The sequence below is a fragment of the Eretmochelys imbricata genome, chromosome 1 (genome assembly GCF_965152235.1).
Source record: "Eretmochelys imbricata isolate rEreImb1 chromosome 1, rEreImb1.hap1, whole genome shotgun sequence".
NCBI classification, from domain to species: Eukaryota; Metazoa; Chordata; order Testudines; family Cheloniidae; genus Eretmochelys; species Eretmochelys imbricata.
Genome location: NC_135572.1, coordinates 245,959,524 through 245,975,348, shown reverse-complemented (window position 1 = coordinate 245,975,348; position 15,825 = coordinate 245,959,524). Strand labels below are relative to the sequence as shown.

General features: G+C 40.4%; 1 protein-coding gene across 2 annotated transcripts in view; it reads left to right on the top strand.

Moving 5' to 3' along the window:
• Nucleotides 1-10,428, top strand: part of DERA (deoxyribose-phosphate aldolase) — a 90,433-nt gene extending 80,005 nt beyond the window's left edge. The window contains exons 7-9 of one of the 2 annotated variants that reach the window (XM_077826721.1): nucleotides 3,348-3,460; nucleotides 9,199-9,348; nucleotides 10,260-10,428. In XM_077826721.1, the coding sequence (XP_077682847.1) occupies nucleotides 3,348-3,460; nucleotides 9,199-9,348; nucleotides 10,260-10,316 (320 nt within the window). In that variant the 3' untranslated portion in view covers nucleotides 10,317-10,428. The remainder of the gene's footprint in view (nucleotides 1-3,347; nucleotides 3,461-9,198; nucleotides 9,349-10,259) is intronic. The other variant, XM_077826730.1, reaches the window with a different exon arrangement.
• Nucleotides 10,429-15,825: the final 5,397 nt, after the last annotated feature.

Genomic DNA, 15,825 nt, shown 5'->3' with positions numbered 1-15,825 from the left:
CAGCGCCCCGCCAGCAGCAAAGCAGAAGTAAGGGTGGCAACACCATACCAGGCCATCCTTACTTCTGTGCTGCTGCTGGCGGTGGCCCTGCCTTCAGAGCTGGGCTCTTGGCCACCCAGCTCCGAAGGCAGCGCTGCCGTCAGCAGCAGCTCAGAAGTAAGAGTGATGATACTGTGACCCCTCTACAATAACCTTGCGATCCCCCCACGGCCCCCTTTTGGATCAGGACCCCTGCAGTTACAATGCCATGAAATTTCAGATTTAAATAGCTGAAATCATGACATTTACAATTTTTAAAATCCTATGACTGTGAAATTGACCAAAATGGACCATGAATTTGGTATGGCCCTATGTATAATATAGCATGCAGGCATACTACTGATCATGCACAAAACTCCACAGAAGTCAATGGCTGGGATTTTCAAAGCTAGCTAAGGATTTTGGGCACCCAAATCCCATTAAAATGCAATGGGAATTGGGTGTCTAACTCCCTTCAAGCTCCATAGAAATACCTAAACAAAATGGTTCTGCATTGGCACAGCCTTCCACCTGTGCTCTGCATGTTCTGGAATCAGGGCCTATAGAGGGACCTAAGGCCCAGATCCTCAAAGATATTTAGGTGCCAAACGACTTAGGCACCTACATATGTTTGAGGATCTGGACCTAGAAGCCTAATTTTAGGCACCCTTTTTTGAAGATCTTAGCCTTAGTATTTCACTGAGTCACTTTCTAATTCACAAGCTATTTAGAAATGTATTTGAAAACTTGCCTTTGCGTATGTGCATTCATAAAAGGGCGGCTGGATGATGGTTATAGGTTCAAAATTATCTGAATCACCAGATAAAACTCTTGCTGAACTTTTGTCAATAGCTTGTTTTTTGTTTTGTTTTGTTTTGGTGTTTGAATAATGTCACCAGAAACTCCAATTACAAGGTTGGCATGAATTCCACTTAATGCCATGCTCCTTAAAGTAGTGGTCGATTTTTAAATCCCTTTTTTTCATAAGTGAAATATAAAATGTTAGTAATGCCTTACACTGTAGTGCTTTCTGATAGCATACATCTTCTGGGTTCCGCAAGATTCTTTATGGAATCCTGCTAGCAAGCTCTTGTATCATAAATAGAATTTGTTCATGAAATAACAATGTATTGTTTTCGTTGTTAGGAGATGATGCTAAATTGGCTGTATGTTTGTCTAATAATCACATCCAAAAGCTGATTATTCTGATAATAGCCTTAAGATATTATTTAAAAATAAATAAATAAATGCATTACTTTTGTACTAATAATAGTTTTTAATCTCTTCTTGTTTCTATGAAGTCAATGAAATTTTCAAAATTGAATAATAATTTGATCCGTTAATCTTTTGAAGCTAGTAATTTTATTTTCCCCTATTTGCAGTCTCTGAGGCTCGCAAATGAATAGAGCTTCATTACTGGCGTCTGCATTTAATAACCATTATCCATTATCTTGTAATTAAGACTCCCTGTAACGAATCTTGAGGACAATGCAAAAATACATAGTACATTTCTTTAATGAACTGGAAAATGTTCATCTTGTTCTATTTAGTAATGAGTTGCTGAATAGTCGTTAAATCCACTGGAGAATGGAGCTAGATGGATTTTGAAGACGGTCTTGAGTTTGTGGTTAATCTATTAGAATTAAAATTTCATCTTCTATTTTTATCAACAGCTGATTAGAAGTCATTCTGTTTGACCAAATTGATTAGAAGACCATATACAAGGGCAGCTGTTGTTTAATGAAAGTTTTTAATGAAACTGTACCATAGAGACTTGTAATTATAAGACTTATAAAAGCTTTGATTTACCTTGTAATGGGCGGGGGGGGGGGGAGAGGAAGTATTGTACTGAAGGACTTAAATTCTGCACTTAAAAGAAAAACTGAAAAAACTAAAATTTGATAATGTTAAAGTTTGATTTCTATTTAAAAAAAAGATGTGACCATCAAGTGTATACAGTGGGCTCAATCCTGCTCCCTTTTAAATCAGAAGGAAAAACTCTGACTTCAGTGGGAGTGGCCCCAAAGTATATAACGTGGGTGACCTTAATTCTTTGTTTGCAGTGTTGTTGTAGTGATGTTGTTTCCAGGATACTAGAGAGACAAGAGGGATTAGCTAAAAATCTTTTATTGGACCAACTTCTGTTGTTGGAAAAAACAAACAGAAGTTGGTCCAATAAAAGAGATGACTGAACTTTGCAAAAAATTAAGGTGGATAAAGTAAATTGTTATTTTCCCTTTACTTTAAATTGCATCCCCATGGTGTTAAGAAGAGTTTCTATGTTGCCCCATCTGATCAAAATGTGATCTTCATCAGATTACACAGTTTACACAGCAATTGGTCTGTTCAGTACTTGAATGGGAAACTTACAAGGAAACCCATGGTGTTGTGGGATGTGGTGTTAATGATTCAAGAGATGGCCTCCTTTGCTTTGCTCTCCTAGTGAAACTGCTCCAGATTACTGCTAGAAGGCATTGTGTTGTTGGAGATGCCACCGTTCGGATGAGAGATAAACCAGACCCTGAGCTAAATTTGATGTTGAGGTGTAAGCAGATGTAATTTGATTTAAATGGGAGCTGCAGTCTTACCCTATGGTTGAATTGGTCTCCCGGACTACTTTTGCTAGTTAAAGAGCCTGCAGTTCCCAGGGCTCCAGCCTGCTGCACTGAAGTCAGTGGGAGTGATGTCATTGAACTGTATGGGAGCAGCATCAGACACCTGGCTGTACCTACACTCTTCCCCCCTCAAAAAAAAAAAAAAAGTAGTATTTTGCAAACTGAGTACTGTGTTGCAGAATTCACTTAAGACAACACTGAAATGCAGCTGTGTACAACCAACACTTCACAAGAGCTCAGGCAACAAAGTGAAGAATAACATTGTATTCAAATGAAAATGCAGAGTGAAATAAGCCAGGGACCAAGGCTAACTGTCCGCTTCTTTGGAATGTTTTCTTAATGCCTACATACGTTACTGACCATGCATTTAAATGTTGTATATCATAACATTAGCTGATTGACACATGAGCAAAGACAGATTTTGTTCTGATGGCTAGAGACAGGAACTAGGAGTAGAAATGCCTAGGTTCTGTCCCCTGGTGGTTGTTCTGAGTTGCTCTAAAACTTTGAACAGGACTCTTAACCTTACTGTGGTTGAGGTTCCCTAGCTGTACAATAGGGATAATGCCTACCTTACAGGGATGATGTACGGCTTAATAATGATTGTAAAACATAATGAGATCCTTGGATGAGAAGATATATATATATATAGATATATATTCAAAGAATTACTGTTTTTATAAAACTACCATGGAGTGTTCTGGTTTTTTTAAGGTGCTGATTTCATTAAGACCTCTACAGGAAAAGAAGCAGTTAATGCCACCCTTCCAGTAGGCATAGTCATGGTGCGAGCCGTTAGAGATTTCTACTGGAAAACTGGCAACAAGGTAATTCTTACTATCGGAATCTTTTGTGTAAATAAAAACTGTGTCATTGAGAAGTTGAGGTAAAACCTGAATATTTTCAAAATACAGAACATATGATTGATTGATTAACATACATCTTAGCTTTCATATAGGACAAGGTGCAACTCAACTTTCCTTATAGCTGCCTCTTTCTACTTGCTTATAAAAATGTTCCTCTTTAGCTGAAACTTCCCATGTTAAGTCTCAGTTAAGAGGAATTTTTCCCCCTGGGAAAATTTGTGCAGCATCCATTCAGTCCCCATTGCATATGTATAGTGTTTTGGTGTACTAGTTAGGCTGTATAAATGTGAATTTTAATAAACAATGGGAGAGATCCTCAGCTGATGGAAATTGGCCTAGATCCATTGAAGTTTATGGAACAGCACAGATTTACATCAGTTGAGAATTGACCCAATACATACAATACTTGTCAGAAGCTACAACATTTTACTTACTTGATTATTTTATATTCTCACCCCAAGTACAAATTCTACTGCTTTCTTCTTGGCCATGTAGGGTTGCCCACCAGCCATGAAAGGCAGAGTGTAAGTTCTGCAGCAGAACTGGTATGGGTGGGGAACAGGCTGCTGAGAGCTCACACAGGATGTTTACTACTGCTGTCCTTCCGTATCACTGTGGAGCAGAGACTTGGGGCAGATCCAATTTTCCATTCATCTGTTCCTGTACTTGCAACAGTAATGGAAGAGGAAGGTGGTCAAAGGAAGCTCTAAGCCACCTTTCCTTTTCCTGTGTTCTGGGGCAGTTGGGGGCCTGTGCAAACCCCAAGTTAAGTTGAAACAACCTCAGAACTGCTCTTATGTGTGCTTCGTCTCCTCCCATGGTCCCCGGAAAGCAGAAAATAGCTATAGTACAGTACTCCCATTACATCCCCTCTCCATCGCTGGCTCACCCCTCCCTCTCTCCCTCTGCCCTTATGTCAGTTGGGAAGGCCCCTGGCACAGGCAGTAGTCTCAAGAGACCATTTCCACTCCCTTTAAGGTCCATTTAGGCTGCCAGAATAGCCTACGTGGGCATTAGTGTAACAGAGAATCTGGTCCAATTATCCACAGCTCTGGCCTTGGCTAGACTAGGATTTTAAAGATGTGATATTAGAACATGGTATATTCTAACAACACACCTTTTATCCTAGTCTAGATGAAGCCTATGTGACTCCATTGACTATTTCCCCGCACGTGTGTGTGTGTATGTAACGGCTACGGGGGCTTCTGCAGCCATGTGGCTAGAGTAACACCTTCTCTGTAACCTTCTCTGTGATGGAGGGGATTCCTCCCACCTTCAGCCCCTGTGGCTGTCCTCAGTACAGATCCCAGTTCCATGAGCTGTGTGCCAGAAGTCAGGATTTGCCCTTTCACACTGCATTACTATAAGATTTTTACATTTAATTAATATAATCATTTAATTTACCTTTCATTTTAACATAATTCATTCTCAATTTAAAATGTGCTATTAAGAGACAGTGTGTGTGTGTGTGAGAGAGAGAGAGAGAGAGAGAATTAGATGTAAACCGACTTTACATCCTTCTATTAACTGAAGACAATTTTATCAGTGACAAGAGATTTCTAAATGGTTTCTTTAACAAACTAATTCTGCTGCTGTACAGAAGCTTTCTAGCAAGGCGTGAGCTGGCAAAAACAGGTTAATACAGAAATTAAACTTTTTCAAGGAAAGGAACAGGTTGCAGAGTAACATTTATTGAATGATAAGCTGTGGTAGTGATATGAAAAGTGTGCAATACAATGGGAAATAATCTTTTCCTGTCATTATTTGAAGGACACACACAAATTAGTTTTTCTGTTGGGAAACCCCCAATCCATAAAAACATATTACTTTTAATAATATAAGGTGAAAAGAAAATTCTCAAGGAGATGAACTTATTAAACAAAATAATGAAATGCTGTGAAACAGCAGGGAAAAGGCAGCTAGACTTTATGCAGCTCTTGAATTAAATATCTTTTTGCATTTTTATGGCAGTCAGATGTGCTCTTTGGAAAGCTGGAAAATGGAGGCGAGAATAGGCCAGTCTTTGCCAGCTTTTTGCAAAAATAAAAACTTTTTTAGAATATTAATGCTGAACAGGAAAAACTGTGCAAGTGTTATTTTTAATTATTCTCTCCCACTCCCCACCCCCCACCCCCCCTTTTTTTTTTTAAACCTGAAGTTTACTTGTTTTAGCTATAGATTATCTCAAAGGGCTTTGACACTGGTAGAAAGAATCTAATGAGATTTTCATTAGTTTTTCCCTTTGTGAAGGAAAAACAGACACCATATACACTTTGCTTTAATTCTTTGCATTGCAGATGTTTTTCCAGTTGCTGTGGTTTGAATTATTTTTGGAAAACTAGAGCTATTACACTCACTCTTTCTTTCTGTCTCTCTCTGCATTTCAGATTCAGCAGCTTTTCCTGTTTTTATCTTTTAGAAATTGTGTTATTAGAATGCTTCAGTGTGAGAGAAACATACTTCTTCTACAAGTTTGTTTTGTTAAATTACTATAATCTTTACCAAATACGTAGCTCAATGATTATTTTTTTTTTAAATTCCAGTACATTTTCTTACTGATCTCACTGTATCCTATAGAAAATGGGATTCATGCTTTCCAGGATATAACTTCTCCAAATATTTAGCAGAACGATAATCCTCTCAGGGGGTGAGGGTGTAAGGAGAAAGCAGATTAAGAGGAAAAAAAGGAACAGGAAGATCTTAGGGCTCTCTGAGGAGAATCTTCCTGGGGTGGAGAGAATTGTGAAAGCACCACTATAGAATCATAGAATATCAGGGTTGGAAGGGACCTCAGGAGGTCATCTAGGCCAACCCCCTGCTCAAAGCAGGACCAATCCCAAACTAAATCATCCCAGCCAGGGCTTTGTCAAGCCTGACCTTAAAAACTTCAAAGGAAGGAGATTCCACCACCTCCCTAGGTAACGCATTCCAGTGCTTCACCACCTTCCTAGTGAAAAAGTTTTTCCTAATATCCAATCTAAACCTCCCCCACTGCAACTTGAGACCATTACTCCTCATTCTGTCATCTGCTACCACTGAGAACAGTCTAGATCCATCCTCTTTGGAACCCCCTTTCAGGTAGTTGAAAGCAGTTATCAAATCCCCCCTCATTCTTCTCTTCCACAGACTAAACAATCCCAGTTCCCTCAGCCTCTCCTCATAAGTCATGTGTTCCAGTCCCCTGATCATTTTTGTTGCCCTCCACTGGACGTTTTCCAATTTTTTCACATCCTTCTTGTAGTGTGGGGCCCAAAACTGGACACAGTACTCCAGATGAGGCCTCACCAATGTCGAATAGAGGGGAACGATCATATCCCTCGATCTGCTGGCAATGCCCTACTTATACATCCCAAAATGCCATTGGCCTTCTTGGCAACAAGGGCACACTGTTGACTCACATCCAGCTTCTCATCCACTGTAACCCCTAGGTCCTTTTCAGCAGAGCTGCTGCCTAGCCATTCGGTCCCTAGTCTGTAGCAGTGCATGGGATTCTTCCATCCTAAGTGCAGGACTCTGCACTTGTCCTTGTTGAACCTTATCAGATTTCTTTTGGCCCAATCCTCTAATTTGTCTAGGTCCCTCTGTATCCTATCCCTACCCTCCAGCGTATCTACCTCTCCTCCCAGTTTAGTGTCATCTGCAAACTTGCTGAGGGTGCAATGCATGCCATCCTCCAGATCATTAATGAAGATATTGAACAAAACCGGCCCCAGGACCGACCCTTGGGGCACTCCACTTGATACCGGCTGCCAGCTAGACATGGAGCCATTGATCACTACACGTTGAGCCCGACAATCTAGCCAGCTTTCTATCCACCTTATAGTCCATTCATCCAGCCCATACTTCTTTAATTTTCTGGCAAAAATACTGTGGGAGACTGTGTCAAAAGCTTTGCTAAAGTCAAGGAACAACACGTCCACTGCTTTCCCCTCATCCAGAGCCAGTTATCTCATCATAGAAGGCAATTAGATTAGTCAGGCATGACTTGCCCTTGGTGAATCCATGGTGACTGTTCCTGATCACTTTCCTTTCCTCTAAGCGCTTCAGAATTGATTCCTTGAGGACCTGCTCCATGATTTTTCCGGGGACTGAGGTGAGGCTGACTGGCCTGTAGTTCCCTGGATCCTCCTTCTTCTCTTTTTTAAAGATGGGCATTACATTAGCCTTTTTCCAGTCGTCCGGGACCTCCCCTGATCGCCATGAGTTTTCAAAGATAATGGCCAATGGCTCTGCAATCACATCCGCCAACTCCTTTAGCACTCTCGGATGCAACGCATCCGGCCCCATGGACTTGTGCTTGTCCAGCTTTTCTAAATAGTCCCGAACCACTTCTTTCTCCACAGAGGGCTGGTCACCTCCTTCCCATGCTGTGCTGCCCAGTGCAGTAGTCTGGGAGCTGATCTTGTTCGTGAAAACAGAGGCAAAAAAAGCATTGAGTACATTAGCTTTTTCCACATCCTCTGTCACTAGGTTGCCTCCCTCATTCAGTAAGGGGCCTACACTTTCCTTGACTTTCTTCTTGTTGCTAACATACCTGAAGAAACCCTTCTTGTTACTCTTATATACTATATACTACACTGCAGACTATCCAGATTGTTCCTGCATTACATCAAATACCAGCAAGCCTGCTTCTGATTCTCTTTGCTTTTCAAGCTTCAAGGCACATGTGTAGACCACTGCTGAAGGCAAGATAATAGACTTGATGGATAAATGGTCCATTCTGGTGTAGGAACTCCTAGGCTCTTAAGGACTGTGATGTGGACGGATTCTGCAATTCTAAAAGTGTATGGATATGCAGCCGACATAGGACCCAGAATGCGTTCTCTTAACACAGTGTGCATTGTTTAAATTCAGATCTACATTGTTTCATATATTGCAGGCCTCACATTTCAGTTCTGATAAAAAAACACATTCTGTGGATGTTCTCTGGAATGACAGTATTTGCCAAATTAACAAACAAAACTTCATATGTCTAGCAGGGATGGACCCAACTTGGTTCATCACTGTAGAAATATTTATTATATCTAGGCAATTAACTGTATATTAATTTTAGTGTACTAAATATAGCTTAAAAGTACAGACTGGTAGCGTATAATTATCATTCATACGCTTTCAGTAAAATATAGAAGCCTCTCAGTTGTTGACAGATAACTAACTCCCATTGCAAACAGAACTCTTCACTTCCACATCTTTGAGGAGATGTTTGTGTGTGTGTTTATTATTAGACATTTAGAATTAGACGGTGACTATGTGCCTATGCAAAGGAATAAGAATCATCCTTTATACCCCTACGTCAGCTACCCAGAACTTGGGAACAGGCCTGTAAGAGTCGGAGACATTACATACCGTCTCTCTCTTTCCTCAGAGCATGTGAGTGGGGGGTGGGTGGACTGGGAACGGACAGTCTTGCCTCTACCCCACTATCTCATTGGGGGTCCGGAAGGAGGGAGGGAATTGTACCTTTCATAGGGGTGTCTGAGGCACAAGGCCCTCCAGGACTACTCCTGAGTTGGTGCCCCGCTTACACACTATTGCTTGCTCAAGGCTTTGCCTAAAGTTAGAACCTAACCCGTAACAGAGTTTTGGCTGCACACTGGGGACATTTCCCAGCTGTAGATATGCAGATTTTCATTTCTCCTAAAATGAAGACAAATCACTGAAAATAAATAGCATTTTTTATGTATTACATTTTTCTTAAGGTTGGATTTAAACCTGCTGGAGGCATTCGTAGTGCAAAGGATGCTCTTACCTGGCTCATATTGATGAAGGAGGAGTTAGGAGATGAGTGGCTGAAACCAGACCTCTTTCGCCTAGGTGCCAGTACGTTGCTGGCCGATATCGAGAGACAGGTTAGTTCTGTGATAGCAGGGGACTGGATTTGAGGTCCCAGGAGGTTCCTTCCAATCTTGGTTGAGAGAAAACATTTTTCTGGAAAAAGTTTGCTTATTGCTTTCATGAAATATGTATTCTACACCATTTCAAGGATAATGGAGCACACTTCTAATTACTTAAGAACTACAATTTTGCTTCCCTGCTGGATGTCTTTAAATCTAGCTTGTTGCTACAGGGAGTCATTAGGGGGCTTCCATGATCCAATCAGTCTGCATTGCCTCCCTAGGCAGCTACCTGGGCCAGGCTCACAGTGCTGAGCAGAAGGAATCTGCTCTGCTGGCTTTCCACCACTCAGAGTCACTCCACTGCTGCTGAGCTCCAAAGCCTGCAGCTATGCCATGTTTGTTTCTCACCCTGCAGGAAGTGAGAATGTGTTAGCAAAGGAGGGATGTGGCCAGATATTGGTACCTGCCTGCTATGCCTAGGAACTGCTTGCCTGCCATGCCAATGATGTAAGATTCAGCCCTCTGCAGTAGAAGCAGCATACAGAAGGAGATTTTGCCCCTTGCTACTGAACAGCCATAGGGGAGAGGGCTGTGTTACACTCATTCTAGAGTATTCATCTGCTCCTAGTGCCCCATAGAGTTTACACTCTCTAAAGCTACCAGGAGCATATGATAGGTGGGGAAGAGGGATATAAATAAAAAGTACATTTTATATTCAACATGGGTCTGATCTGAAGCCCATTGTAGTCAATAGAACTCTTCCTATACATATATATAAACACACACACACACTCTCTCTCTCTCATTTTAAAATATATTTACACCCAACTGCCCCTCAACATGTCATGAATTTGTTGGCTAATGATACCTTTTTAATTTTTAGTTGTGTATGATACCATTAGAAATTCTCCTTTTCCTTGCAGATTTACCATCATGTGACTGGCAGATATGCAGCTTACCATGACCTGCCAATGGCTTAGCCCCATGAGTAATTCAGGATGACTTTTATAAAGAGAATTTTAAGAAAAAAATGTCCTAAAGTCTTTTTTGTAACCTAGTCCAAAAGTGCATATAAAAGGATAAAAGAACCAATTCTCTGGCTTCATATTTTTGTTGTATTTAAAAATATGTTCAAGTCTAGTCAGTGGTGCTTGAGCCAAAATGGGGGGATTTGGAGAGGTGGAAAGTAAATCTGAAATAGTCAAGATTTGCAGTGTTAATAACATAAAGTCTTCCTCAGATCAGCTTGAAAAGCATATCAGTGGCAATGATAACATGATAATACTATAATAAAGTTTTAAGTTGCCTGGCAAAACTTTCCAGGAGCCGAATGTGAAGTATCTGTGGAATGCTACAGATTTCTAATTACTTTCAAGAGCTACAGATTTTGCAGTTTTTTTCCATGTCAGTTAGTGTGCGGCTTTTGCCATAGACACATTGCTCTATTAATTGTTACTTTAATTACATTTCAGACACTGTAATCGGAGACAGTGAAAGTTGGCTATTTTTTTTTTTAATAAAATGTCTTTGTAGCTAAAGCCAAATTTTTCAAACTTGAGTAGTTATAGTTAGGCATCTACATCCCTGATTTCCAAAACAGCTGAGCATCCACGATTGCTACTGATGTTAATGAGATCAGAACCACTGAAAATCAGGGAATCTGTATCTTGATGCTTAAATATACATTCAGGTGCCTATCTTCAGACACTCAAGTTTGAAAATTTCAGCCTAACTTGCTTGGCAAAAACCAAATTTTTAAACATGTTAATGCAGAACTTTTCATTTTAATGTGCAGGTTCAGCGTGTCAGTTTCTGAATGTTGCTGCTGTACAAGAACTTACAGGCTGAGTTTCCAACTCTGTCTAAAAAAACTTACTTTTGACATTTTAAAAACCTACATGTAAAAAGAGAAGTTATTTGAGAGAGATCCTACACAGGTCTGCTCCCTGTCTTTTACACATTGGGTAAAGTAGTGTTTACACTTACAGCACTGTAATAATAGTACCCAACTCATTACCCATCTGCCCATCAGTGAGTTGAACGCACTATGTCATCACTGTATTCTACCTGGTAACTAGAAAGATGGTAAATCTTGATTATCTCATTACTGTAACTAGTCCCATTGACTTCAATGGGACTAATCATCTGATTAAGGTGGCAGGGATTTAGCCACATATCAAACTGCCAGGTAAATTCATTATAGTTTCAAGGAGATTCTTGTAATGCAAAAATCAAGATTTGGTTTATTTAGTCTTGAAGTTGTACGAGAGAGTTCCAGTGCTTTAAAGTAGCGTATTGCACTCTTAGACAAATGGATAAACTGAACAGTAGAAACAATGGAGTACAGCATTTGCAGAGAATGTAATCCTATATGCAATACTTGGTATTAGAAAATATGTTTTCAGCTGATTTCCTAGCATGCAGTAGAGTCAGAGGGCCTCGGACCTTTTCTGGTTTACTCCTGCAGCACACAAGAATCAGCCTCTTAGACTGAGCTGTGCAGCCATGTTTGCATATATTCTTTTTCAAAATGAAGGTGGTGCTTTTTATCACAGAGCTCCTCTCTGACTTTGTGGCAAGTCTCTATGAAGGAAAATTCCAGTTCTTGGTTAGAATAACTTTGTGGCAAAATTCTGCTCCTGTGACTGAGCGCCCATGCCATGGAGGGAGGCAAAGGTATGGCCCAATGCAGCCACTTCACATGGAATAGGTGGCAGGCCAGTATCACTTGCTATTGTTGAGGGCTTGTCTACATTACCTGCTGGATCGACGGGCAGCAGGGGTGAATTTATCGCGTCTAGTCTAGACGCAATAAATCGACCCCCGAGTGCTCTCCCATCGACTCCGGTACTCCCCCAGCGCGAGAGGTGCAGATGGAGTCAACGGGGGAGCATCCGCCGTCAACTTACTGCAATGAAGACACCGCGGTAAGTAGATCTAAATACGTCGACTTCCCTGCGTAACTTAGATCGATCCCCGCCCTAGTGTAGACCAGGCCTAAGTCACCATCATAGAAGAGCAACCTTAACATGTGTGCAGCATATTTTTGTATTTTTATACCAAACCAAATGGATGTGGATCATTTCAGAGGAGGAAAAATGTAGCTAAAACCTTCCAATCCCAATATTTTGGCCCAAAGCTATTTTTTTAATTGCTGAATTTCAGACATTTTTGTAAGAATTTATGTACAACATAGGGACTAATAGCATTCTGAGATCCATAGATGAAGAGTGCTGTATAGATACTGATATGGTTAAAGGACCAGTTGCTGCCACCTTAACTACTCAACATGAGTACCTTGCTTTGCAAATAATCTCATTGATTTCAGTGGGGCTACTCCTATAATTATGTACTACTTAATCTGAGTAAATGTGGCAGAATATCCCGCATAGCATAGTTAGGTGCCAAGCAAAATTGCACCCATTTCTGCCAGTGCACTCCCAATTCTTGACACGCAACACCTGCTGTTCCAGGTTTGTTTTGTTTTGTTCTTTTCTTCTTGAGACTCCCATTATACAGCCAGTGAGGTAAACCTAGATTTAAACACAGCCTTTTGCAACTCCTCTGAGCCACACACTGCTCCTCATGTCTTTTCTTCAAGGTGTTAAAAAAAAAAAATGACCCAACTAAAATATTGTGCAACTCCTGGACAATCAATGCTTTGAAAAAGCTGAACTTCTAGAAAGCATCATCTGCTTGTATTTTAAATGCTTCTGTCTTGGAATTTGGGATACACTGAGAAAGGAGGAAAAAATAATAAAAATGAAAGTGATTACATTAAAACTGTTTTGTGCTTTGTTTTTTAATAATAAACAGTCTGCTCAGTGTTATGTGACTGGCCCTAGGTTTGTACTGCCTCCTCCAGCCTATGACCATTTCCCATTTTCTGACAACTGCTTGAAGGATATTAAGGTCATATTGTAAAATAAATCCCTGAGGAAGATGAGCCCCTGCCTAGGTTATTGTGATGGTATCAGCTGCTGCCCAAGAAACAAGGACAGACTGAGTGCCTGAAGTCAGTTACTAACTGGAGATAGGCCTGAATGGAAAGTTTGGCACCATATCGGAAGAACTCCAAACTTTGGGAAAGTTCAGGTCCAAGGTTATGTTCTGCCCATTAGAGACACAGCAGCCAACTGTGCGGTTCAGCTTTAAATACAAAGTTCCACAGAGTTCATGGGATATTATAATGCAAAGTTTGTTTCAGATCATGCTGTAGTTCTAACGTGTAAAACCATTATTTTTAAATGAGGACATTTTCAGTGCCCCATTATTGATTTGGGATCTTCGTGTACTTTTTAAAAAAGCATTTCAGGTTCTTTATTAAGAAAAAAATTCTTGCAATAGAGAATCAAGTGAAAGACTGTACAAACCAAGTTCTGAACATTTCTAAGATGCTGCATGTGCCTACATGCATGGCAAAAAAAATGGAGATTGTTATAAAATATAACATTGAAAACAAAGAAGGAATTTCAATAGGGATTATATCCCAGCTGTAAATTTCAGATTGTGTAAATTGTATTTTGATAGCTGCAATGCCCTTATAGCAGAAGTCCACCACCCATCCCCAAAACAACCAACCCTGTACTTTGTAAAACATAACATCAGGACAACCTGGTCTACTTTTAATTTTGTTTTGCTCAGTTAGAACTTTGGCTTCTTGCCTCCCCAAAGAAAATCCCCAAGTTTTATCCAAGACCTGATGATCCTTTGCTGAAATAACCACAGGTAACCTCTAGATGATATATCAAATGTGTATGAGGGTAGCAGGACGGGGGAGGGAGGGAATAATTTTCAATTAGATACAATTTACCCAGGAGGGAAAGACAGAAGAAGCTCCAGCTGGTCAATTCTTAATAGGGCAGATGAGGATGAGACTATTCTTGGTACAGAGATATCATATATAAAATGCCAACTGACCATTTGAATTGAAATCCTAGCTAGTCTAAACTGTGTTACGAGTGATAAAGAAACACTGTCAGGGAGTTGGAGAGAGCACAGCTTTCAAGCTGTGGCAAGAATGTGATGGGTAGCCTAGAAATACCTTAGATCAGGCAATCAAGAACTTTTACATAGTAGAGACCACATCTTAATTGACAGATTGTTCAGACACCTCCCATCCCATTGGGAACCTCAGCAATGGCTTATATGGAAAATAAACATTTTCAAATAATTTATTCCAGTTTGAGCTTCTTTTATTGACATTTAGCAGCTGAAACAAGGAGAGCCAGTCCTCGTCAGGTTATTCCAGTGTCTAGTGATTTTAACTGCCTCAATTTTGGGTGCCTAACTTGAGATAGCCTAGGGGTGCCAATTCTTAGAAATTGCTGAACAGTCATCCTCTGAAAGTCAGGCCTCTTCAAGGTGTCTCAAGTATGGCACCCAAAATCACTAGTCACTTTTCAGAATGTTAACTTGTCTGCTCAAAGGAACGTTGTAGAATTACTGCCTTAGATGGACTAAAAAGCAAAGCATTTCACTACCAAATAGAAATACTAGAAAACCAAACTCATGCAAACACAGTTATGAGGGTTTATTAGAATTGGTTTTGGAATTGACACGCCAGTCAACTTCTCTGTTCTAAATTTTTCAAAAGTAATATTGGCAAATAGTATAATTTGGATTCCCTCCTTACCAACCATGACAAACAAGCACCTAAGTCCCAGCGGCTCTATAGATCATGCCAAAAGTGATGGAGTACAGAGGGTATCCCAGCTTTATCACATGTTCATGCTAAACAATGGCTGACTAATAACAGCTTATGCAACTAGCACGTGTATTAGAGGAAAATTAAAGAAAGGGGATGTCTGCTATTAGCCATGATGGGCAGGGATGGTGTCCCTAGCCTCTGTTTGCCAGAAGCTGGGAATGGGCGACGGGATGGATCACTTGATGATTATCTGTTCTGTTCATTCCCTTTGGGGCACCTGGCATTGGACACTGTTAGAAGACAGGACACTGGCTAGATGGACCTTTGGTCTGACACAGTACGGCCATTCTTATCTCCCAGATCATCTTTCATTTGACCTTACAGAGATATTATCATGAAATCAAACTGATTTCTTATCATCTCCCATCAGTTCCATTGACTCAGACTCAGCATGCATTCATCACATTGTTTATGGACGGATCATCTGATAGTCATCTATTTTATTTATTTGGAGATCGCAGCTACTGCATTCTCTGGCCTGCATTACAGTTTTTTCTTTATCTCTATTCAAAGCAAAATGACTATTCAGCAGATCAGAATATTGCTCCATTGTGTACACTGTGCTGCCCTTGGCATTGGTAGCTATACCAGATGCTTCAAAAGAAATCATTTGTACTGCTCTATTTTCAGGATTTAGGTGCACGAAAGCCCAATTCTCTTTCCTTATTTAGGGATCATGGAAAAGGGAGTTTGCAGGCACAGTAAGCAATGTTTAATGTAGTTGTAAAAATTGGAGGCACAAGGCATGATGTTTTTTCTGCAAGACCAATAGAAATACA